The sequence below is a fragment of the Meles meles genome, chromosome 3 (genome assembly GCF_922984935.1).
Source record: "Meles meles chromosome 3, mMelMel3.1 paternal haplotype, whole genome shotgun sequence".
NCBI lineage: Eukaryota > Metazoa > Chordata > Mammalia > Carnivora > Mustelidae > Meles > Meles meles.
Genome location: NC_060068.1, coordinates 52,220,487 through 52,246,110, shown reverse-complemented (window position 1 = coordinate 52,246,110; position 25,624 = coordinate 52,220,487). Strand labels below are relative to the sequence as shown.

At 33.9% G+C, this 25,624-nt stretch overlaps 1 protein-coding gene across 6 annotated transcripts in view; it reads left to right on the top strand.

Moving 5' to 3' along the window:
• The window catches only part of FER (FER tyrosine kinase), a 466,540-nt gene that overhangs the window by 98,389 nt on the left and 342,527 nt on the right, over nt 1–25,624 (top strand). For all 6 annotated transcript variants that reach the window (XM_045999916.1, XM_045999920.1, XM_045999919.1 and 3 more), the window contains 4 exons: nt 265–448; nt 3,338–3,475; nt 4,064–4,183; nt 16,667–16,789. In XM_045999916.1, the coding sequence (XP_045855872.1) occupies nt 265–448; nt 3,338–3,475; nt 4,064–4,183; nt 16,667–16,789 (565 nt within the window). The remainder of the gene's footprint in view (nt 1–264; nt 449–3,337; nt 3,476–4,063; nt 4,184–16,666; nt 16,790–25,624) is intronic.

Here is a 25,624-nt window from a genome sequence, read left to right as displayed (position 1 = left end):
TGTATAATTTTGTAAAAAATTGTACATTAATTTACATTCACCAAACATTTACTGTAATATATGCCTCCTTCATAGCAGCCTGTGTGCCTAGTACTGGCAAATTAGTAGTACTTTACATAGAGCTGAACATATAGTGTATGTTCAATAAAATTTTATTATTATTCTTAAAATGTGTGAAATACAAAATAGTGGTCACTCAGTTTGCATATGGAGAAGATAAAGCTTTTTTATCTCCTTGTAAACTTTCTTCAATGTTTCTTTCAGGAAAAGAAACCGAAAAGGCCAAGGAACGGTATGACAAAGCGACAATGAAACTTCATATGTTGCATAATCAGTATGTATTGGCATTGAAAGGGGCGCAGCTGCATCAGAATCAGTATTATGACACCACACTTCCTTTGCTTCTGGACTCCTTACAAAAGATGCAAGAAGAAATGATAAAAGCACTGTAAGTGGGGCGCCTGGGTGGCTCAGTGGATTGGGCCGCTGCCTTCGGCTTGGGTCATGATCTCGGGGTCCTGGGATCGAGCCCCGCATCGGGCTCTCTGCTCCGCGGGGAGCCTGCTTCCTCCTCTCTCTCTGCCTACTTGTGATCTCTCTCTCTCACTGTCAAATAAATAAAATAAAATCTTAAAAAAAATTAAAAAAAAAAAAAGCACTGTAAGTTACATTTCGTATTGGGCATTTTCATTTAATTTAATTAATGTTATTTTCTCTCCGGTGTAAGCTTTTGGATAGAAGTTGTCTGTGTTTTGTGAACGTCATTATTGATCCAGGCCAATGGGTATTTCAGATTTGTTTTACCTTGGTCCTACTTGATTTTTACTTCTGGTGTCCATTCAGTTTATTATCATTTCCTAAGCCCTCCAGCTAGCCCTAAAAACAGTCCTTCTTTTTGTATGTTTTTATTCTACTCCCATTAGCTGGAAATTTAGGTTCAAAAAAATTCATTAGTTCACAAGTATTAAGAAGTGAATATCTATATTCAGAGGGTAGTGTTTTAAATATTGAGCGACTGAGTAGTCCAAAGGAAGTAATTTTTTTAAGTATTTAATTTTAATTCTAGTATAGTAACCATACACTGTGATATTAGTTTCAGGTGTACAATGTAGAGACTCAGCAATTCTATACATTAACCTTTGCCCATTGTGATAAGTGTATTCTTTATCCCCTTTATCTATTTCATCCATCACCTCACCCCCTCACCTCTGGTAACCATCAGTTTGTTCTCTTAGTTAGGGTCTGTTTCGTGGTTTCTCTGCCTCTCTCTTTTTTCCCCTTTGTTTGTTTTATTTGTTGTTTCTTAAATTCCACATGAGTGAAATCATATGGTATTTGTCTTTCTCTGATTGACTTACTTCACTTAGCATTATACTCTCTAGCTCCATCAAAGGAAAGAATTTTTTGTAGATTTATATGCCAGCTTTTATTGTGTGAGATTAAAATCAACAAATGTTTATTGAAGTTCTAATGTATGCAAAACACACTGCCTGTGATATGGCTGCAATTTTTGCCTTCAAGGAGCTAACAATATACTTTGGACAGTATGTCAAAAGCACACATGTTTACCATAGATATCAGTACAACAGAAAAAGATTAACCACTCTGGTAGACTTCATCTGCTTTATTAGCTGGTTTAGGTGATCTCCCATTTTCCCAGTAAAAAGATAAAAAAGTTTTTAGTTGACTTGAGTATGTAAGCTTTTAATGGTATTATAAAATATCTCCTTAAAATATTTAATGTATAAATTTATATATGTATGCTTTATTTTTTTATTAATTTTTTAAAGATTTATTTTAGAGAGAGCTTGCGTGAGTAGGTGAGGGGGGAGGTGCAGAGCAGGAGAGAGAGAGAGAGAGTCTCAAGTATACTCCCTGCTGAACCCCACTCTGGGCTCCCTCTCAGGACCCTGCAATCATGATCTGAGCTGAAATCAAGAGTCATGTTTAATGGACTGAGCCACCCAGGCACCCCATAGTTATGTCTACTTTAAATTATATAGTTTGATTCAGAAATACTTCCTTTCCTACTTTCATTTCATGAGTCATTATTTTTTCAAACTCTTCACATGAGTCTTCAGTAATGGCATCTTCATCATCCCTAGATGTCTTTTTGAGACATAGTAGTTTCCTATAGTGTATTATCTTTAACAATAAATTATTTTAGTTCCAGCATTTAAAATATTCAAGCATGATCATATCACTGAAATTGAATTCCATGTCACATTCACATAACAACATTAGAATTTGTTTTTTAAAATTACATTTGTCCTAAAGGTAGATATTAATAATCATCTCCACATCATATTATGGTATTGCTTTATGAGAGTTATCTAGATAGGGTCATTTACATTAATATCATTCAGTGCTTTCACTTCTGTGGTCAGAACCCCAAGGATGTTTACTAAATCTGTTTTAAATTTCCTCTGCCTTCCACTTTTCTTTAAATTTTGTCAGGTGATTTCTGTAATCATTTCAAATTTGCATTGCCTGAAGCAGTTTGAATCTTTTTTTTTTTTTTTTTTTTGTTCAAAACCCCAAATAGTATTCGGCTATTGGGATAGCACTGAATAAGAGAGATTTTGTAAGTAATAATTTTTTATGAGTGATGATTTTAGAAAAGAAAAGCAAACTATGCCTTTTATTTATTTGGGAAAAGGCAAGATAAGCCTGTCTGTCCACACTTGTTGAGGCCACTTTTGACCAGTGGTATATTTTTACGCATAGCATTCTTAAGTTGGGATCAGGTCTTTACTACAGAGTAGTTTTTCTTTTGTATTCATTAGATAAAGCTAATGTGTTTTGTGACATTTTTCATACTGACTAGAGGTCAGGAGAAGAGCTCTAGATGTCATTGAAGGTATATACAATGAGTTGAACTCTGTAACTAAATATACAGGAAAGAGCAGGGGCCCAGGAGCAAGAGAAAACCAAGAGGTCGGATAGTTGAGGAAGAAGCAGCCACTGGAGAGAAACATTAAAGAGACAGGAGTTGATCCAAGTTCCATGTGATGGACTTGAGCATTTCTATGACACTCTTTAGAAATAGAAAACGATCAACCTGACCTTACATTTTGTATATGTCAAATACGTGTTGGAAAAGGTAATGCCTTATTCTAGATCATTTGCATTATTATGTTACATCAAACGTAAATTGTTAATCTCTGCCTTTGTATAATCCCTTAACTATCCAGGTATATGATATAAGGTGGTGCATAAAATCACCATCTGTAAATGTTGGTATTACATTTCTTATGTTTATTGTTCTGAATCTTTTTTGGGCCTGTGTTTCCCTTGAGGACTTAAAAATGTTGTAAAATTTTATTTTTGTTTTCAGAAAAGGCATATTTGATGAATATAGCCAGATAACCAGTCTGGTTACAGAGGAAATAGTGAATGTCCATAAAGAGATTCAAATGTCAGTTGAACAGATAGACCCTAGCACAGAATATAATAATTTCATAGATGTTCACAGGTATGTATAATATTTTTATTCTTCTTTCAGTATTTGTGACAGTATTATTTTCTTTTCTACCACATAGTATTTAACTAAATTAAAATAAGATATTGAAGAGCTTGTTGGACATATGATATTACTCATTACTTTATCTGCTTTTAATTATTTTCAAAGTTCTTTCTCAGTGATAACTAATTTATATAATTATCTTTATGTTTTTTTAAATTTAAAATTTGTCAGTTGTTACTGTATCATTGCTTAAACCCGTATTTAATCCACGAAATTATATATTTTTTCAACATTTGTATAATGATAATATTGACTTCGTATGTATGTTAAATTTATGATGCATCAATTATTTATCCAGATATACTCATTACCATTATGACAGGAATAAAATAGGCTAATATCCATATTCCACAAATGAAATTAAGGCTGAAATTATGTGATTAGATCTTAGTGCCTGGGGCTTAATATGATTTATTCTATTTATATTTACTCTGTGAACATAATTTTGGGTAACAAATACTCTGCCTTTGGTGTGCACTAAGATATATTATGATAGTATAGTCATATTGATCAAAATTATTTGGCATGCTTTATTAGAACAACGGCTGCTAAAGAGCAAGAAATTGAATTTGATACTTCCTTACTAGAAGAAAATGAAAATCTTCAGGCAAATGAAATTATGTGGAATAATTTAACAGCAGAAAGTTTGCAAGTAATGTAAGTATTTAGAAATCTGAATAGTTTAAAAATTAGTGTTATTGTTTATAGTTGTACTTTATCAGATTTAAAATTCATTTTTTGCAAGTAATGAAAAGTAAATTAAAAATGAACGGATTGTTGTTTGGTCAGAAAGAAATGTTTTGAAAAATATATTAACTTCAGTCATTGTGATCATTAATTTTGGTGATTCTGAAAATCAAATTTCTGTGTGATGTTATAGTCACTTGCCCAGTTCCTTATATTGGAATACTGGTTCATGCTTTTCAAAAAACTAACTAACTAACATCCATCCTTGCTTCCTTTCTTCCTACCTTCCTTCTTTCTCTTTCATATTCAATACTCAAAACTTTTTGGCAGAACCATTTTGGAAATGAGAACATTGAGTGGTAAAGAAGAGACTCAGGTGTCAGAAGTGTTTAGTATAAAAAGTTGACTTTGAATTCTTTTCTCTGTGAGCAGGGATTTCTTCTGTTACAGGCTTTTAAATAAATTAGTTTTTCACCTTGTTATTGTTGCCTAATAGTTTAAAGGAGTTTTGAGAAATCTTAATGTGTTTTTCAGTCCTTTTCAAGTATTAGAGGCTACCAATAGTATATTTTTAAATTTAGAAAAGAGAGTTAATGGGGGTACCTGGGTGGTTTAGTAGGTTAAGCATCTGCCTTCTGCTCAGGTCATGATCCCAGCCCCATGGGGGGTTGCTGATTCTCCCTTTCCCTCTGCCTGCAGCTTCCCCTGTTTGTACTCTATCTCTATCAAATAAATAGATAAAATCTTTAAAAAAGAAAAAAGAAAAGAAAGGGAAAGGGAAAGGAAAGGAAAGAAAAAACAAAACATAGTTAAGGCATTCTACTTGTAAATATTTAACTCACGGGTCTGTGGGTGGCTCAGTTGGTTAAGCATCTGGCTTCAGCTCGGGTCATGATTCCAGGGTCCTGCCCAGCAGGGAGCCTGCTTCTCCCTCTGCACCTCCCTTGGCTCATGCTCTCACTTTGTCTCTTTCAAATAAATAAATATTTAACTCATCCATTAATAATTTTTTTAGGAGCAACAGAAAGAAACATTTATTAATAAGCACTGTATACACTTGTCTTCTGGGTCAGAACCACAGCTAGGATTGATTATGTACTCATTTGTCTTCAATATTGGATACATAATATCGTATGACTTGTTGGCACTTTACCTCAAAAGACTCAGCCAGAAGTCCCCATCTAATATAACTTAACAATCTCCTTTCTATTGTTCAGTAATATTGTGGTGTTACAGATGAATAACTGAGTGGGTAGAATCCTGCAACTAGCTCTTGGAAAGGGGTTAAAAACTTTAAAGTTGAGCAAGGGGAATGGAAGAAACTAACAAATACTTGTTGAATCACCTGAAGGCTTAAAAGTTATGGTGGATTGACTGTTGAGTGGAAGGGAGGCATGGGAGTATACTGAATTAGGGAGGTTTTTCTGCAACCATATTGGGATTCTTGAAGCTGTTCCCAAATTTTGAAGTCCTTCACGGGAGTCTTACTTTGGTTTTAGATATATACTTGCAGTGTTAGCCATTTTTAAACCAGTGATCCTTACCCTGAGTCATTTTTGTCCCCAGGGAACATTTGACCATATCTGGAGACATTTTTGTTTGTCAGATGGGAAGTTGCTGCTGGTAACTAGTGGGTAGAGGCCACGGATGCCGCTCAGTATCCTACAGTGCATAGGACAGTCATCTGTAAAAAGAGTTATCTGGTGAAAATGTCAATAGTGCCAAGGTCAAGAATAATGATAGGGGTAGATTTATGGCACAAAATGGATAGTAGAGTTTCTCAGTTCTTGTGCAGTGACAAATTTCATTTTTCTATTCCTGTGCTGCCAAGTGAAGGAATATAGCATAAATTACTCCTGGGGTTTTTTGATCATTATATTGTTCCCAAGTAATTTATTCATTTATTCATCAAAATATATTTACTGTATATTTAAGGTTGCAAGGGTTAATACCTTCAAGGTATTTATGCTAAAATCAGTCCATTTATTTTAATAAACACCAAGAAAGAATGAGTATAAAAATATGGGAGTGTAATATGGCAGAATTAAAAATAGCTACCTGTTAAAAGCTTATGTAAAATAAGAGATTTTGTGACCAAAGAATAATTTGTTTTATTGCTTTTCAGAGTATAATGAGAATAAAACTAGTTATGCACATAAATCATTATTTCTTAATTATGATGATGAAGCAATAAAAAATGTAATAAATTAAGGATAATAAATCTTCGATAATGCGATAGAAGATTTAATTGCTTACATCTTATTGAGACAAAACTTTAGCTACATTTCACTGAGCAGTGTCTAAATCAGGATATGAGTTTAAGAGCAGGTTTTCCTCAAGAATTTTATTCCAAGAATGAATTATTCAATGTGTTTATTGGCACCTAAAATAAATCCACAAAAAATGTATATATATACACACATATGTATATATTTAATATGATGCAAAGTCTTTTTACTATAATGTTAGTGCTTTGAAGTTGAACTAATTTCTTTCTTGAGGCATTAATTTATTAATTTTGTTGTTGAATGTGTTGAAGTATTATGTCCAATAGGAATAAATGAATGAAACAGATGAACAGATAGATAGCTTTGGACAAATAAATACAAATGACCAATAGTCCTGTGACAATAAAGAAATATCCATTTTTTAAAAAGACAACTGTTCCACCTCCCAGATTGGCAAGAACTAAATAATTTGATAATACACACTGTTATGGAGGGTATGGAGAAATAAGCCTTCTTACAAAGTCTTGCTGGAAATATAAATTAGTGTAAGCTTTTTGGAGGATAATTTTGCAACATACATCAAATTGGACTTGCTCATATGTTTTGAGTTGGAAATTTTACTTCTAGAACTTAACCTATAGGTAAACAAGGATATATGTCTAAGTGTAACATGGTACATTGCCTGATTCTGAATCTTGACAGTATGACATTACCTCTGTGAAACTGGACAGATTACTTAGTCCCTATATGTTATATTGTTTTCCTCAAATATAAAATGGTGATAACAATGGCCCCCAACTCAGAGTGTTGTTGTAAAGGTTACGTGCATGAATTAATGTAGAATACTTAGAATAGTCCCTGGCACAAAGCAAGTTCTAGGTACTGGCTTTGTTGTTTATTTTAATTACTGCTTGGGGTGGACTCCCATTAATTCCCAAAAATTAATGCTTAGTTTTTCTTGGGCTTTTGGAAATATTTTTTTGTTAGTTACTGAATTTGAAAAGAAAACTATGTTACAAGGTATATTATGTCACTTTCATTAATTATTAAATTTGGTAAATGCAAAAATATTTAAAAATTCATAGGTTAGATTTTCTTTTTTTTTTCTTTTGGTTAACATACAGTGTTGTATTAGTTTCAGGTGTACAATATGGAATTTAATATCTGCATGTGAATGTGGATTTCTGAGAAACCGCATTTTAGTATATATGACATTAATTTGAATAGAGGTTAAGGACTATAAAGGTCTTAAAACAGTCCTTTTGTTTGGGCATAACACTGGAAGCACCCTAAATATTCATCAATAAGGGATTGGTTGAATTAAGATATATACATAATACTATAGCTAGAATTTTCCAGATTATGCAAGTTTTAAATAGAGTAAGTTATCTTTATTTATCTATATATACATATATATACACACACACAAACACACACACACACACACCCATATATATATATGCTTTTATGGGAAGATCTCCAAAGTATATGATAAATAGCAAGTTATACAGTAATATTTATAGAATGAGTCTGTTAATAAAAATAGTACATATATGTATTTGTATATATGTAGATCATATGTTGGAATGGGGGTGAGTAGATGAGGTGAGTAGGCAAGCTTGTTGGGGCCAGCGTTTATAATAATGTTAAGTAAATGTAGTTTTGTTTCTCTAATCTTTGCAATTTTATTGTGGCATGACTTTCCAGAACATTAGCTATTTGTTTTTCCTCCCATTGTGTCACTTATCCTTTCACTAAACACTTGTTCCTGAATCACTTGTTCCTGCTCTGTATAGTTTTAGAATAGAATACTCTCAAAAGCATTATTTGAAAATGCCAGTGTTTTATGGCCCGTGCCTCCCCATGTTCTACATTTTTCCTGAGCCCATTTAAGAGCTATAATAAGAGATAGTAGAGGAAAACTTCAAAACTGTGTTCATTTTGCATTTCCTCTGTGTTTGTTTCAGTGATCTGGTGACCCTCCTTTATGAAAGGTTACATTAGTTTGGAAGTGAGAATCATTAGTATTTGACTCCCGGAGAATTTTTCTAATAATGCAAGTCATACTGGCAAACTGCCAGACTGCTGATTCGTGGTGACTGTGAAACAGAAAGAACTGGACTACATTTCTCTAGGACTCTTCAGAATTTTTGGCTAAATGCCAGATGTTGCAGATGATTAATTAACATCTTTGTTGAATGAGCAAGTGAATGAAGAGGGTTTTATGGAGAGATTTCGGGGAGTTTTTGAATAGTGGATGTCATCATCTCTGGCTTTATGTTAGGATCATTGAAGGAGCTTTAAAAAATGCTGCCTGGGACCTCACCCAAACCAATTAAATCAGATTTTGTAGGGGAGGGTCTAGGCACTGGGATTTTTGGTAAACTTTCCAGGTGACTTTGTCGTGTAGCCAGGATTGAAAATCTGTGCCATAAACCCAGTAAAATTGTGTGTAGAAATGTGTGTGTTCTTTCTGTGGGCAGGTTCCTGCAATTTTTCGGAGGGCTTTACCACCCAAAATGGTTAAAGACTGTTGCTCTGTTTGAATATGTATCTTTCATATTTAAAGAATATCTTTTTGTTAAACTTTTCTGACAGATTTATATTCCTCAAGTTGTATTGTGTCCTTGGATTAAAAGTAGCATTTTTACAGTAGTCTAACTGGATTCCTTTTTGACTGTATTTTTTTCTCCTCTGCCATACTTCTGGGTCAGTGTTAAATTGCAAGGTATTTGAAGTTCAAGTAGATCCACTTTCCCTAAGGTTATATTTTTCACTTCGCTATTCATAAAAAGACATCTTTTAATTTGGAGGGGGCTTTTTTTTTAGATTCCCAAACGTAACATACAAATTGTCATTTTTATTAGCAGAAATTTATTCATATATTTAATAATTTCTGTTCTTGTTTCCCGCTTACGGTGTCATGTACAGTTTTCTCAGCTAAATGTAAGAGGTTCTGACATTATTACATAACTATTATTCATACCCAAAAGGAGGTGTGTTGGAAATCTAATGTTGTAATAATAGTAAATGGCAAAGTTACTGCATTTATCCATCTAAATATGTGCCATGAAGCATTTTATCATATTCTCATAATTTGTATGAGCTACATTGATAAAGGGTGGTATATAGAGACTTCAACTCACGTATTTGTAAGATTGTTTATTTCCTACGTATGGGAAATTTTTTTTGCAAGTAGATCATGATGTGGTAGAGGGCGGCTTCCTCAGCCTCCAATAATTTCTAGCACTGGACACCTGAGATCGTACACTTCCTATCACACATCCATTTAAGCTGTATTACCTTCAAGTTGCAATCTGAGGTTGTTTTCTTTGTCTCTGTGATCTACAGCCTGTTTTCTTCCCTTTCATCACCCCTTCCTCATCAGCCTCTGTTTTGAATCACTCTTCTTTGTCAAATGCTAGAAAAGATACTATATTGATTTTAATCATCCATTTATTAAGATGATATATGCAAATATTTCCTCTCATCTAATCACTATTTAATTGAATAATTTGGGACTCAGTAATTTTAGCTCATCAGAATAACTTGAAGAGGACAGGCCTATAAAATTTTGAACATTAGAAAAATATATGTAAGTATTTATTACATTAGTTTTGGCATTTGGGATAGATGAGGCATCCATCTGCGATCTGTGGCATACTTAAAGCAGGGTAAATGGAGTTCTGACAAGCACATCAGTAGTTTAATTAAGGCAAATTAAAGATATCAAGTTACTTCAAAACAAGGTGAACATTAACATGTCTGCCCAAAGAGGAATTTTGGTTAATTTTAATAAAATGATGAGGCATTATGGTAATACTTAGGTCTTCTTTGACTCAGTTTTCTGGTTTGAAATGAGGTTTCTTTTATTATAAGTTATTCTCCCTATCAGTAGTACATATATTTGAATTCTAAAAGATTGTGTTAAATAGTCTTGTGTTTTTTGTTTTTTTTTTAAGATTTTATTTATTTATTTGACAGAGAGAGAGATCACAAGTAGGCAGAGAGGCAGGCAGAGAGAGAAGGGGAAGCAGGCTCCCTGCTGAGCAGAGTCTGATGCGAGGCTCTATCCCAGGACCCTGAGATCGTGACCTGAGCCAAAGGCAGAAGCTTAACCCACTGAGCACCCAGGTGCCCCCAAATAGTCTTGTGTTCTAACTAAAGCCCAACCTCAAGCCTGTGTTTCCTAGTACATTTTTTAAAAATTAAAAGTGAGAATGTGGTTAGCTTTTATAATGGGGTATAACTAAGATCTTTCTCTCTTTTAAAGATTTTCTTTCTTTCTTTCTTTCTTTCTTTCTTTCTTTCTTTCTTTCTTTGTTTATTTGAGAGAGAGAGAGATAGCAACAAAGAACACAAGCAACTAGAAGAAGGAGAAGCAGGCTTTCCACTGAGCAGGGAGTCTGATGTGGGGTAAGGGTGGGGGGGGAGGAGTTTGATCCCAGGACCCTGGGATCATGACTTGAGCCAAAAAGGCAGATGCTTAACTGATGAGCCACCCAGGCACCCCTAAATAAGATCTCTTAATTGAAGAATGGTAATTATGAGGAAAAGCAATTCTTTTTGATTTTATGGGATATGAATTAGCAAACTATGGGCTGTGGGCCATATCCAGCTTGCTACTTATTTTTATGCTGTCTGTGAGCTAAGAATACTGTTTACATTTTTAAATATTTTAAAAAATCAGTGGAAACATATTTTGTGACACATAATGATTATGTGAAGTTTAAACATCAGAGTATATAAATAAAGGATTATTAGAACACTGCCATACTCATTCATTTATCTTTTACCATTGCTACAATGACAGAGCTGAGCATTTGTGACAGAGACCATATATGGTGTTCTCCTCATTCACACTGCTGCTTGGTGTACTACAGACCACAGTGACACCGTTCGAACTCAGTAGCATTTTGAGTGCCGCACATATTGCTGTCTTACAGCATTTGAATGACTTTCTGTTATCAGCCCATTCCTATTATGTCAAAACAAGAGTATAGATTTTGAATGTTGCACTTTTAAAAATTTTTTTAAATTTTAATTCTAGTGTAATTAACATTGTTATATTCATTTCAGGTATACAATATATATTACTGCCGTGCTTATCAAGATATGACACAGTGGAGTGTGTATTATTTTGTTACTGAATTAAGTGGCACAGTATTGTGTTTTTTATGCAGTGACACTATGGCTGCACTAAAATGATGTAATGTATGTTGGCATTGTCAGTCTAAATACTCATTTCAGTATCACTAACTCACAGGAGAGCATTAGTCAGGAAAATTATAAAATTTAAAATGGAATACCTCATCACAGCAGACTTTCTTCAGAAAAATAGGAAAATAAGGATGCAACCAAAATAAGTTTCTGGGTGGCTCATTTCTTATCTAAACAGGGAAACTCATTTACTAGTGGTGAATTAATTAGTATTTCACTGTAGTAACTAAGGAAATAGGAAATATGTCTAGACAAAATAAACCTGTTTATGTCTATTAGTCTTTCAGTGAGAATATTCCCTTGAAGAGTTGAGAAGATTGGAAGCTGCATCATTAGTTAATTTAAAAAGATAAATGATTTCCAGTGGCTTTCCCTGTCTCTTGATAAGTCAGCAGGTGTGATCAAAACTGCTCAGTTGTTTGTTTGAGGACTCAATGGCAAGCCTGAAGTGACTGAAGAATTACTCTCTAGGAATAGTCTTTGTGGTACAACTATAGACAAGAATATTTTCAAAGAGGTTGAGAAAACACTAATTCAGTACAAACTGAAGTGGTATCTCTTGAGATGTGTTAAAACCGATGGTGTTAAAAATATGTGAATCAGAAAGAGGCATAGTTGAACAAATTTACAAAGCTTGTGAAAATGTTAGGTGTTTACCTAGTATGATTATTCATTGTATTTTTCATAAGCAGGTACTTCTTGGAAAAATGTCCAATCTAATCTTGTGTTCTCAAATTAATAATGTCAGTAATGACTTTCATTTGTTCTCATGGACTTGACCGTCATCAGTCCATGAATTTTTGTCAAAAACTGGAATTGAATACCCTCACTTGCCCTGTCACATAGGATTTTGATGAGTTAGAAGCAGTAAAGTTTTATTGTGACTTTTTTTTGAGGTCAAAGCCAACACTGAAATTTTTCTAAATAATCAGATTTTCCCTCAACTACTATGATTCAACACTGTCCAAAAGCTTCAGAAAAATTAGCTTGTGCTAAAGACTTGACTATTTTCCTAATGAATTCAGCCTAAAATTGTAAGATAGTGTAGTGCTTACCTGCAGAATTTATATTGTAGTACAGTCATTTAGATGGCAGCTAACATTTCTTGAATCCCAGGTATTGGCAGGCTATTGTATATACTTCCTGTGCCATCAAACATCGAAACATGAAGCAAGGTTACCATTCCCACCAATTTGTAGCTGATGTATTTTCTATGCTCAAACTATGTTTCTAGCAGTGAGTTTTGGACCTCTGTGCAAGTATTTTGGCATTTCAAAAATCCACTCAACTGTGCAATTAAGGAGTTCCTACCTAGGAGTGAGAGTCTGGAGTGATTAGTCTGCAATGCAATGACATGCTAAAAATCATGCAATATAATTTTATAAATGCCTTCTAAGCAGTAAATATACTTATTTTAAGTCATATTTATGACTGTTAATGGTATTTGGCAGTATCCATTTATGTGAAAAGATCGTTTCAAAGATGAAATACATGAAATCTCATTATATATCTGCTTTAACAAATGAACATTTACGGTTGATTTTATGATGAGCACTAACTTTGAACCCAAATGAAGGGAAAAATTATTTCCTTCAGAAGATGTCTATCCTTCTCATTAATACACCAGTGTTACAATGAATTGTACCCAATTAATATTATATTTTGAAATTTTCAGTAAGATATTTATATTTTTTTCTCTTTTGTTGTGCTAATACCTACTTAATATCCTTGATTTTGCCTCTTGGAGGCAGACCCTAAAATATTTATTTTCTAGACAAATGTTTATTGACTCCTGTTGGAGGCAATTTAACCCATCAGACTGAATCAACCTTGTCAGTCAGTAGAATGATAAATAATGCAGTATTCTCACATTTTAAGCAGGACTGTTGTTTTATCAAGTTTGTTTATTGCTGTTCTCATTTATAGTCATAGTTCAAGTTAGGTCTTTGGTTGAAAATGTACTACAGTTATGTTAGGGGGATACTTTTTGAATGAGTGACTGGGAAAGGTTTGGAAATATGTAAAATATTAGAAGGCAGATGACATGTTAAAAGGATTTATTGATAAGGGACACAGAGAAATCACATGGAAGAAGGCAGGTGGATTTTTCAGTTGGGGTGGGTGAGGTTGTGTCTTAGGAGATAAATGCATTTAATAGCAGCTCACAACTTTGTTTGGTTGATTAAGAGCTATTTTCTGTTTAATCTTGAGAAGAGCTAGTAAAGATTTGTGTCATGGTATAGAAGGTCACCCATAAATTGCTGTGCTGCTACAATTATATTTTAAGAAAGAGATCATAAGAAATGTTTTATTTCTTCAATTTATATTGCAGTCATAGAGAGAAAGTGATGTCAGAAAAAGTACTTCAGGCAGCTGTGTAACCCTTTTCTATTTTTTTTTTAATTAACCCAAATATCATATGAATGTGACAGTATTGGAAGTTTATAATGTATAATTTTTTAGGAAGTTATGTTTCTGCAAGAGTGCTTTAAGATTTAGATAATGATGGCCAATGGTTTGAGGATAGAAAAGTTACTGTATAAGTACTGAAAACTTGTTACTTTTCTACAATTTCTACAAAATTTCTACAATTTTTGGCTTTTGTGTCTTTAAATAACATGAAGTCTTTAAAAATTATCCAGCTAATGCTTGCAGATGATAAAATCCATAAAATCTTACAAAAGGGTGTACAGTGAAAATCAAAGCTTTCCTTTTTATAGACCCCATTTGTACCTTCTGGTGTTAATTGGTGGAAAAAAGTTCATGTATCTTTCCAGAATGTATATATAAGCATTTCCGTGTATATAAATTGTTTTCTTGACTTAAATGGGCTTACTCTATGCATACTTTTTTGCATTATCCTCTTTTCTTAATATCTATGAAATATTAATAGTGTACAGTGTTTTATTGCTTATGTGTAATAAAATTTATTTAATGTAGTTATTTATAGATGGGCATTTATTTCCAGCTTTTTCCTGTTGTTGGGGTGGATACAGGTTTTGTAGAGGCTGAAGCATATAAAATTGGTGTGTGTGTGTAGGGGGAGTCTTTTAAAAAAAACAAATATGAAAATAAGTGCAGAGTCTGGGTTGAGATCTTGCAAGTGTGGTGCCTGAAGGTTAAGTGTCATTAGCATCGCAGTGAATTCACCTTTGGTGATTCTGATTACAAGCAGTGTTTCAATAAATATCTTTGTGTTTATATCTTTGTGTACTTGCTGAAGCAGATATATTAGATAAATTTTATGGTATGAAATTACAAAACAGGATATTAGTTATTAAGTTCATGGACACAGGATCTATGTTTTTCCACTTACCAGCTCTGTGACCTTGGACAAGACCCTTAATCTCTGTGCCTCAGTTTCTCATGTGTAAATGGAGATAATAATATTGTTATAAGAATGTTGTGGATTTAAGTCCTTATTTATAAAGTGTTTAAAACTGGTTGGCATTCAGTAAATGTAAAGTATTTATGTCAGTTTTATGAGTTTTTTTTTAAGGCAGTCTCATGACATTTAACTGTTTTGCACCAAATTATTTAAGTGTAACATATTTAATTAAAAAATGTGAAGAATGGGACTCCTGCATGGCTCAGTTGGTTAAGCATCTGCCTTCGGCTTGGGTCGTGATTCCAGGGTCCTAGGATCGAGTCCCACATTGGGCTCCCTGTTCAGCAGAGAGTCTGCTTCTCTCTCTCCCTCTGCTTGCTGCTCTGCTTACTTGTGCTCTCTCTCTGTCAAATAAAAAATTAAATCTTTAAAAAAAATAAAAATGTGAAGAATAAGTCATTTGAACTGTTACATTATATTTGTGTACAAACAATGGTGACTAGTGCTTTGAAATTTGCAAACTATCCTGACATGTATTATGTCATCTATACATGAGCTGTAATTATGAGAATATTTTCCTCTTCACTGGATCCCATCCCACATTTTTTTGTTTGTTTGTTTTGTTTGTTTGTTTTGTTTCAGGACCAAGTGCATTTTGTGCAACCAAAAATTATCTGGTCTATATGTACATATTAATTTTGTCTATTTAATTGTTAATACCTATATGGAAAATACCTGTAAAGCATTATTATATGAAAAGAAATAGCTTACTATCCACTTAAATTGACCATTCAACTGAGCCTCACTTTCTTTTCTTTAAAATATGGATAATATGGGGCGCCTGGGTGGCTCAGTGGGTTAAAGCCTCTGCCTTCAGCTCAGGTCATGATCATAGGTTCCTTGGATCGAGCCCCGCATCGGGTTCTCTGCTCAGCAGGGGGCCTGCGTCCTCCTCTCTCTCTCTGCCTGCCTCTGTCTACTTGTGATCTCTGTCAAATAAATAAATAAAATCTTAAAAAAATATATGGGTGATAGTATCTATCTCATTGGTTGTTGTGAGAATTAAATGAGATAACATATGCCAAAAATACTACATACCATTTACTCAGTACCTACTAAGTACCAGTCATTATATATGGATTAGTTTATACGATCTCCAAAATAATGCTTTGAGGCAGGTTGTACTGCACTCAAATTACAAGGGAGAAAATAAACCTAATGAGCTCGTGCAACTTGCCCAGCATCTCATAAAAAGTAGGAAAGCCAAAATGTAAATACATGTTTGTCTGAAAACAAAAACCATTGTCTTTTCACTATACCTTCCTCCTGGGACTGTACGGGTATTTATTTGCTTAAATCCTTTCTTCTTTTTTAATTTTCTGTTTCTCTTCTTCTATTTAATGACTAAGATTCTCAGACTTGCCCTGCAATACTACCTGTGATTATTGAAATATTCCTTTCTGCATTGTCCAATAAGGTTGCCACTAGCTACATGTGTCTGTTTAGCAGTCGAAAGGTGGTTAATGCAATCAAGGATTTTTACTGTACTTTGAATTAAATTACATGTGGCTACCATTTTGGAAATCACCATCTTAGATGTATGAATGCTCAGGGTGTGGGCATAAAGTGAGTGTAACTGACTTTATTGATTGATGATGAGGAAACTGTTCATTCTAGGTTGAAAGCTTTAGCAGAGGAACTTACACAGACACAGCAGACGCTTTTAAACAAGGAGGAGGCTGTCTTGGAACTAGAGAAGAGAATTGAGGAATCTTCTAAGACCTGTGAAAAGAAGTCTGAGTGAGTAAAACAAAAATAATTTGAAGGAAGAAAGTTTAATTGATTTATTTTTATGGAATACTTCAGTTATATATTGTCATGGATGTAAAATTTCTAGAAGCTGAAATTTCATTTTAAGTGTAAAACTTAGTGGTGTTGAGTTACTTTCTAGGACTCTGGAAAACTGATCTGGGTTTTGTCAATGTAGGATACAGATCATGTCTCAATATTTTAACAGTTTGAACTATTTTCTGAAAAATCTTGTTAAAAGTTGTCTTTATTCCCCTCCCCAGTGTCCACCACATTCACTCTGCATTCCTTGTTGAGAAAGTAGCAGATCAGTGTTATCTAGAAACTGGCTTCTCCGTGTTAGAAGGAAGAAAACACACTTACGAGAAAATAGCAGTCTGCTTCACTTATAAAAATCCCTTTAAGATTTGCTGTGCTGTTTTGTCTTACTGTTGTTTTTCTTCCTGATTTCTGGATCTGTAAATATCCTACTGGATTTTTAAACTTTACTTGTGTGGGAATACTGTTGTTTTCACTGATACCACTAGTTATATTTTCTGCTGTTTTAACATTTTCATTTTGATCTAAAATTTAAAATTTATATTCTGGTTATAGTTATTGTTTGCATCTCCAACAGGTGTTGTGACTAGTATGGTTTCTCTACTCCTGACAGGAGTATATAAATTTCTTGCTTTCATTTTCTCATCACTGGCTTGATTTATCAGTGTTCTCAAGGAAATTGTGATATGTCAGATTTCTCTGGTCTATACTTGCTCTTTCTACGTAACTTCTCAGTTATTCTGATTTCTCTCAAATCTTATATCCTCTCATCTCCCCCATCATAGACAGCAGATAGACCTCTTCTATCTACATTACAGAAAAAATTTAAATCATCAGGTGGCAGCTCCCTTATTTTCTGTGACTAGATACACACATCCACTGAATTTGTACCCATTCTCTGTGCTTGCTTCCATAGCAGAACTTCTCCATGTCCTAAGTCCACTTCTTGGGCCTGTTTTCTGTATCTTGTCATCTCATACTTTCTCAAATAATTTAAATTATTTATCATATTTTGTTCACCTTTTCTTCTCAATTGGGTCCAGTGCTCACTTTTTAAATACGATTAAGTCTTGGCTCTTAAAAACAATTTCCACCCCAGATAACCCTTCTGTATTCATATATCCTCCCAACTGCCTTTGCCTTCTGTTTTCTTATTCATACTTGTTCTAAGAGTAATTATTTTCACTATTTCTTCAACCCACATATCTAGCTTCTGCCCGTCACCATTGAAATAATTTATCTGTAAGATACCCAGTGACCTATTCATTGCTAAATTTAACAAGTGTCTTACTTGACCTCCTCTCAGTATCTGATTTTGTTGACTACGTATTTCTTCTTTTCCCTTGGTTTTTGGGACCAGATCTTTTGCCTTTCTTTCTGGCTACTCCTTTATAATCTCTTTTTCCTCCACTAAGCCAATCTATTTTGGAGTTATTCGAGGAATGGCTCTAGGCTTTGTACTCCTCTCTTCCTATTCTCTCCGTATGTGGTTTCCTGAAGATGACCCAAATTTATTACTCTTGCTTAGGTTTTCCCTCTGAACTCAATGGCCATTTAGTCAATTGCCAACTTGACATGATTGCTTAGATGTCTTAGAAGTATCCTAGGAGCGCCTGGGTGGCTCAGTGGATTAGGGCCTCTGCCTTTGGCTTGGGTTGTGGTCTCCGGGTCCTGGGATTGAGCCCCGCGTCGGGCTCTCTGCTTGGCGGGGAGCCTGCTTTCCCTTCTCTCCCTCTGCCTGCCTCTCTGCGTACTTGGGATCTCTGTCTGTCAGGTAAATAAATAAAATCTTAAAAAAAAAAGTAGTATCCTAAATTTCCCATGTTTAAGACTGAATTAAAAATCTCAATACACCCCATACTAGTTCAACCTAGTTCACTGTTAGTATTCCTTTTTTCAGTGAATGGCAACACCATCTATTCTATTATACAGCCCAGAATATTAGGGGCCCATCTCTCCCACCTATACTCTGACTCTTTTTATAACTTGGCATTAAATATTATATTGGAGTCCGTGAACTTTTTAAATACGAGAACAGGAAAATTTGAGTTGGTCTGGGCATTACCTTAATAAATATGGGAAATTTCAGTATTGCATCAATAGAAGATTCTATTTGGATTATAAAAATAAAATTTATCAGCCATTACACATATGAAATTCAGAAAAGAATTATATGTTGCTTTTGTGTTTTGGGATAATTTCTTCACATGTTTACAGAAGACCAAGTGGTCTTAACTTTTTACAGTTTTGTAAATGTATACATTATAAATTACTCCTGTTTTAAAACTTAGTGGCTGTAAAGAAAGACCATGAGGTGGCTGATCCTCTCACCAGCATATCTGACTATACATTGTTGGAGGAGACAATCTTTATGTGTTACCTTAATCTAGAAATTATGAGATTCTTGGATTTTTGCTCTATTTTCTTGACTGAAATCTTTGACTCTGTCTTCCTTTACATAATGAATATGACCCATTCTCCTACACCTATTTATATTTATCAGAAAATGAAAATTAGGGTATAGGAGAGGGGCCTTAAAGGGTGGTAAATATATGGGAAATAACATTTATTGAGTTTTTACTCTGTCCCACATGTTATGCCAGATGTTTTATATATATTACCACATTGAATATTATCTTCACTATACTTTTGGTGTATTTGCCTATATTTTCCCTTTATGACTTAGAGAATTTTAAAAAATTATAATTACATACTTAGTCAGTGGTAGAAAATACAGGAATTCCTGACTCCACAGTGTATGTCTTTTTGATCACAGTATCAGCTTGATCTTACTATTTTAAAAATCTTCATATGAGAGGAAGTTAAAAGGGATAAGTATGTCAAGCAGTTCAGGGGAAGAGTCTTGTTTAACCCAAATTCTGTTAACCCTTTGTTATACTGATGTTTTTATTGTTAGCTTCATGGCATAATCTTGAAAATGTTAAGTACATTTATGTAACTAAGCAGTTATTGTGAAATCTCTTTAATTCAGATATTAGTAGGATTAAGGTTGTCTTTGACTTCTATATTAAAATATTTTGCTAAACAAATAACCTGAAATTGATTCTAGTGAAAATGCTTGCATTTTAGTTTCTTAATAATTCAAAAACATTTCCTTTTTTGTGTATGTATGTGTATAAATCTTCATATGTATTTGTATAAATCTACATATATATTTAAATACACTTATATAATTGAAAGCAATTTTAATCCAGTTTTAGAAATAGATTTACAATTTTTTTACTGGGCAATACTTTTTTAGCTTCATATACTGTTAATTAGAAGTAATAAAACAATAAAATAGAACTACAGCTCTTCACAAATGCTGAAAGTATCCTATAAGTTTTGTACTTGTAAATTATTGCAATTATACTGAATTTTTACCTAACAGAAAGCATTATTGGTTCAGTTGAAATATAACATAATAAGAAACTGAAGTTAAAACCTTTAAATTTGAGTTTAACATAAATGTCTCTAAAACATCTTATAGTAACAGGGAAAAAATAAGTTATATAAGAAATCATTTGGTAGCTTTGATTACTGTAATTGAATAATCTAAAGTGAAAAATAAACTTAAAGAATGGTTTTTATGTGACATTAAATTCACACGAATGAGTCAAGTTTTAGTTTATATAAGTGATGCCAGTCTCAGTTGAAATGTAGCTGTTGTAGAATTATATTTAAAAAAAATAGAGTAAAAGGAATAAAACCAACCACTTGAAATGGTATAATTTTAATACAACACTAAGTGTTACTGTAGTATACGTAACTTTACTCATTACTTCTAAAGCATATTTATTCAAATGGAAATAATATCAATCTTCTCCTGACTTATGATCCTTGACTACTGTATTATAAAACAGTTTATGGGAAAGTACGCCAAGCATATGTTATTTATGACTCAATGGCATGAAGAGCAAGTATTATTACTATTGGTTTTAATGCTTGGTTTGACTTCCAAGAATTGAATGATTATTCAATTTTGTGTTGTTTTGTGCCCTTATCATCTAATATTTAAAAATTCTTTGTATATTATAAAATCAAAACTCTTAGAGCCATGCAGAATCTTAAGAGCTCATTTGATTCAGCCTTCTTATCTTTCAAATTATGTGACATCAGAGGTCCCAAAATTTTAAGAGACTTGCAAAATGTCACAGCTATATTATAGTTAAGGTAAGACTTGAGCAATCTAAGTTATTGTACTAGTCTACAAATTCAGGGACCTTTTATTTTTGTCTCAGGATTTAAAAATTATGTATGTTACAAAAAAAGTCCTGCCCAAATAATTCATTCAGTAATATTTATTGCATGTCTTGTTAGGCACTGTGAATACAATGAAAGGTAAGATATATATTGTCCCATGTCTCATGAAGCTTACACTTTCATGGAGACTAATACAAATAAGAAATTAGCAATTATGATAATTGCTATAAAATAAAGAATTCAGATAGAAGAATAACAGAGGAACACCTACTTAAGATACGTAGTCAGGGGTCTCCCAGAAAGTGGCGTTTGTGCTAGATGTGAAGAACAGAAGGTGCCCTCCATATGAAGAATGCATGCAAAAAGTCGCCAGCGATAAGAAATAAGTTGTACAGGTAAAGGTCCTGATCCCGTCCATGTTTAAATTTATTTATGGTTTCCTATATATCTTGTGTTATGTAGTCATTTATTTTCTATAATTTTCTTCTTACTGTAGTATGTATAACTTGTTTGCTAAATGGTATTATAAGCATAAAAATAATTATATAGTATGTGGTATAGTGATTATAACCATACCTTTAAAAACGTAACTACTGAACAAAAGCATGACGTTACCGTATGTGAAATTATATCATTATACATAAAACTCAGATTGTTAAAAGCTAATGTTGCTCATTAATTTCATGATTAGACATGTCGATTAAAAAAAGGACAAAAGCCATCCAACAGGACATATACCTCTCCAGAAAATCTCACTGTTCTTCAAAACCACTAAACTACAAGCCAGGAAATGTGTATTTTAGCCTAATTCCTGGTATTAGGATAATGTCTCAGAATGACCAAGTGATTGCCATTATGATACAGTACAATAGATATTTAGAACTACTGAAGGAGAATAAAACAGAGTGCATTAGATTGACATATAGTTGTAAGAATCAATACACAGAGATTCCATGTACCCTGTACTCAGTTCTCCCAGTAGTAAAATCTTGCAGAGCTATGATATAATATTATAATCCAGATACTGACATTGACACAATAATAGTTCAGAATGTTTCCATCATTGCAAGGGTCGCTTGTGTTGGGTTTTTGTAGCTACTCTGCCTTCTATCTCATATCCTTTTCCTAACTCCTGACAACTGTTAATATGTTCTCCATTTCTACAGTTTTTTTCTTTTCAAGTATTTTTTGTAAATGGACTCACACTGTATGCAATCTCTTGAGATTGACTTTTTACATTCATTGTAATCCATCTAGGTATTCTCATTCCTCTTTATTAAGTAGTATTCTATGGTGTGGTGGTAGTTTCCTAAGGCAGCCGTAACAAAGTACTGCATACTTTGGCTTAAAAAATGAATTTATTCTCTCCGAGTTCTGGAGGCCAGAAGTCTCAAATGTGGTGTTGGCAGGCTGGTTTCTTCTGATGGCTCTGAGGGAAACTCTGATCCATGCCTCCCTCCTGACTTCTCTACTGGCTGGCAAACTTAGGCTTTCCTGGTTTATAGAAGTATCACTTCAGTCTCTGCCTCCACCTTCGTACAATGTTCTGAGTGCTCTTCTCAGTATCTGGTTTCATCTTCTTATAAGGACACAAGCCATAGACATTAAAGGCCCATCCACTCCAGTATGACCTTATCTTCATTAATTACATCTGCAACAACCTCATCTCCAAATTAAGGTCACATTCTGAGGTTCTTGGTGATAGGATTTGAACATGTCTTCTAAGAGGACACGGTTTAACCCATAACGGTTTAACCCATAATGTCTAATCATTCACCCTTTGAAGAACATCTGGTTTGTTTCCAGTTTTTGGCTATTACAAATAAAAATGCTTCCAACATTTAGTAAGGGTTTTTGTGTGAACATAAGTTTTAATTTCTCTGGGATAACCATGAGTGTGATTGCTGGTTTCCTACCAGCAATCTGTGAGTGATCAGTGTCTCCTCTCCTTATCCTTGCAAGGATGTGGAATGGTCACCATATTTTATTTGAGCCATTCTCATAGATGTGTACAGATACCAATTTTTTTTATATTAAGATTTTATTTTTTAGAGTAGTTTAAGTTTCACACCAAAATTGAGGGGAGGGTTCAGAGATTTTCCATACACCCCTGCCCTGACACATGCATATCCTACCCCATTATCAGTATCCCCTACAAGAGTGCTAACATTTACAGTTGATGAACTTACAATGACACATCATTATCACTCAAAGTCCTTAGTTTAAATTACATTTCATTCTAGGTGGCTCAGTTGGTTAAGTGACTGGCTCTCGGTTTTGGCTCACGTCATGATCCTTAGGGTCCTGGGATGAGCCCCATGTCGGGCTCCATGCTCAGCAGGAAGTCTGCTTGAATTTCTCTCTCTCTCTCTCATGCTGCCCCCACCTCTGCTCGTATATGTGCATGCTCACTCTCTCTCAAATGAATAAATCTTTAAAACTTTACATTAAAAAAAAATAAAGTATGTTTCACTCTTGTACATTCTGTGAATTTGAGCAATGTGTAATGATGGTGTCCATCATTATGGTATCATGAAGAGTAATTTTTGCTAAAAATCCTCTGTGCTCTAGTTGTTTATCCTCATCCTCAACTGAGCCCCATCCTCAGCTGTTGTCAACTGCTGATCTTTTCATTATCTCCATAGCTTTGCCTTTTCCAGAATGTCATGTATTTAGAATCAGACATGATGCAGCGTTTTCACATTGGTTTCTTTCACTTAATAATATGCAGTTAAGTTTCCTCCATGTCTTTTTGTGGCTTGGTAGCTCATTTGAGGACTGAATAATATTCCATTGTCAGAATGAACCACAATTTATCTATTCACCTTCTAAAGGACATCTTGGTTGCTTCCAAATTTTGGCAATTATGAATAAAACTGTTATGTAAACATCTGTGTGCAGGCGTTTGTATGGACATAAGCTTTTAATTCCTTTAACCAGATACTAAGGAGTGTGATTGTTCAATCTTATGGTAAGAGTATTTTTATTATTTTTTCTAAGTAATTGCCAAACTGTCTTTTAAAGTAGGTGCCCCATTTTGTATTCCCACCAGCAATGAATGAGAGGTCCTGTTGCTTCACATTCTTGTTAACTTTTGATGTTGTCAGTATTCTGGAGTTTGACCATCTCATAAGTGTGTCATGGTATCTCATTGGTGTTTTAATTTGCATTTCCCTGAAGACAAATGATATGGGGCATCTTTTCATGTACTTATTTTACTCCTTTGGTAAAATGTCTATTAAGGTCTTTAACTATTTTTAAATCAGGTTGTTTTTCTTATTGTTGATGTTTAAGAGATCTTTGTATATTTTGGGTAGCAGTCCTTTATTAGATGTGTGTTTTTCTCCCAGTGTGTGGCTTATCTTATTGTTCTCTTGACATTGTCTTTCAGAGAGCAGAAGTTTTTAATTTTGGTACAGTCTAGTTCATCAGATATTTCTTTCACAGATTGTATCTTTAGGGTTGTATCTAAAAACCTATCACCATACCCAAGGCCATCTAGCTTTTCTCCTATGTATTGTCTAGGAGTTTTGTAGTTTATGTTTTGCATTTAAGTCTGTGATCCCTTTTGAGTTAATGTTTATGAATGGTATAAGGTCTGTTTTTTTAATTCATTTTTTTGCATTTGGATGCCCACTTGTGCCATCTCCACTTGTTGAAAATACTAACTTTTTTCTTTTATGTTGATCCTTTTGGAAGACCCCATTTATTATCTGGTGTAAAATAAAGATGATATAATAGTAATACAGAGATTGTAAATGCCATGAGAAGTCATGTTTAAAAATAGAGCTTTTTTAGGGATCCTGCTTGGCTCAGTTGGTTAAGTATCTTCCTTTGGCTGAGGTCATGATCTCAGGATACTGGGATGGAGCCCCACATTGGGCTCAGCGGGGAGCCTGGTTCTCCCTCTCCTTCTGCCCCACCCACATCACTTGCTCACTCTCTCTCTCTCAAATAAATAAATAAAATATTTAAAAAAAATAAAAATAGGGGCGTCTGGATGGCTTAGTGGGTTAAGCTCTGCCTTCAGCTCAGGTCATGATCTCAGGTCCTGGGATCGAGCCCCACATAGGGTTCTCTGCTCAGCAGGGAGCATGCTTTCCTCACCCGCTCTGCCTGCCTCTCTGCCTACTTGTGATCTCTCTCTCTCTGTCAAATAAATAATAAAATAAAAAAATCTCAAAAAAATAGAGCCCTTTCTCTAAACTATATAATATATATGACTTAAAATATTTTAATTTGCTAATTTATTATTTTTATTGAACTATAGTTGTTATACAATATTATATTAGTTTTATGTGTAAAACATAGTGATTCAACATTTGTATACATTACAAAATGATCACTATATATCTAGTTACTGTCTAGTTACTGTCCAGTATATATCTAGTTACTGTCACCAACAAAGTTCTCATATTATTGACTAATATTTCCTATGCTGTACTTTATACCTTTGTGACTTACTCATTTTATAGCCAGAAGTTTGTACCTCTTAATTCCCTTTGTGTATTTTGCCCATCTTCCTTTCCCTCTCCCCTCTGGCAATCACCAGTTTATGAGTTTGTTTCTGTTTTGTTTTTCAGA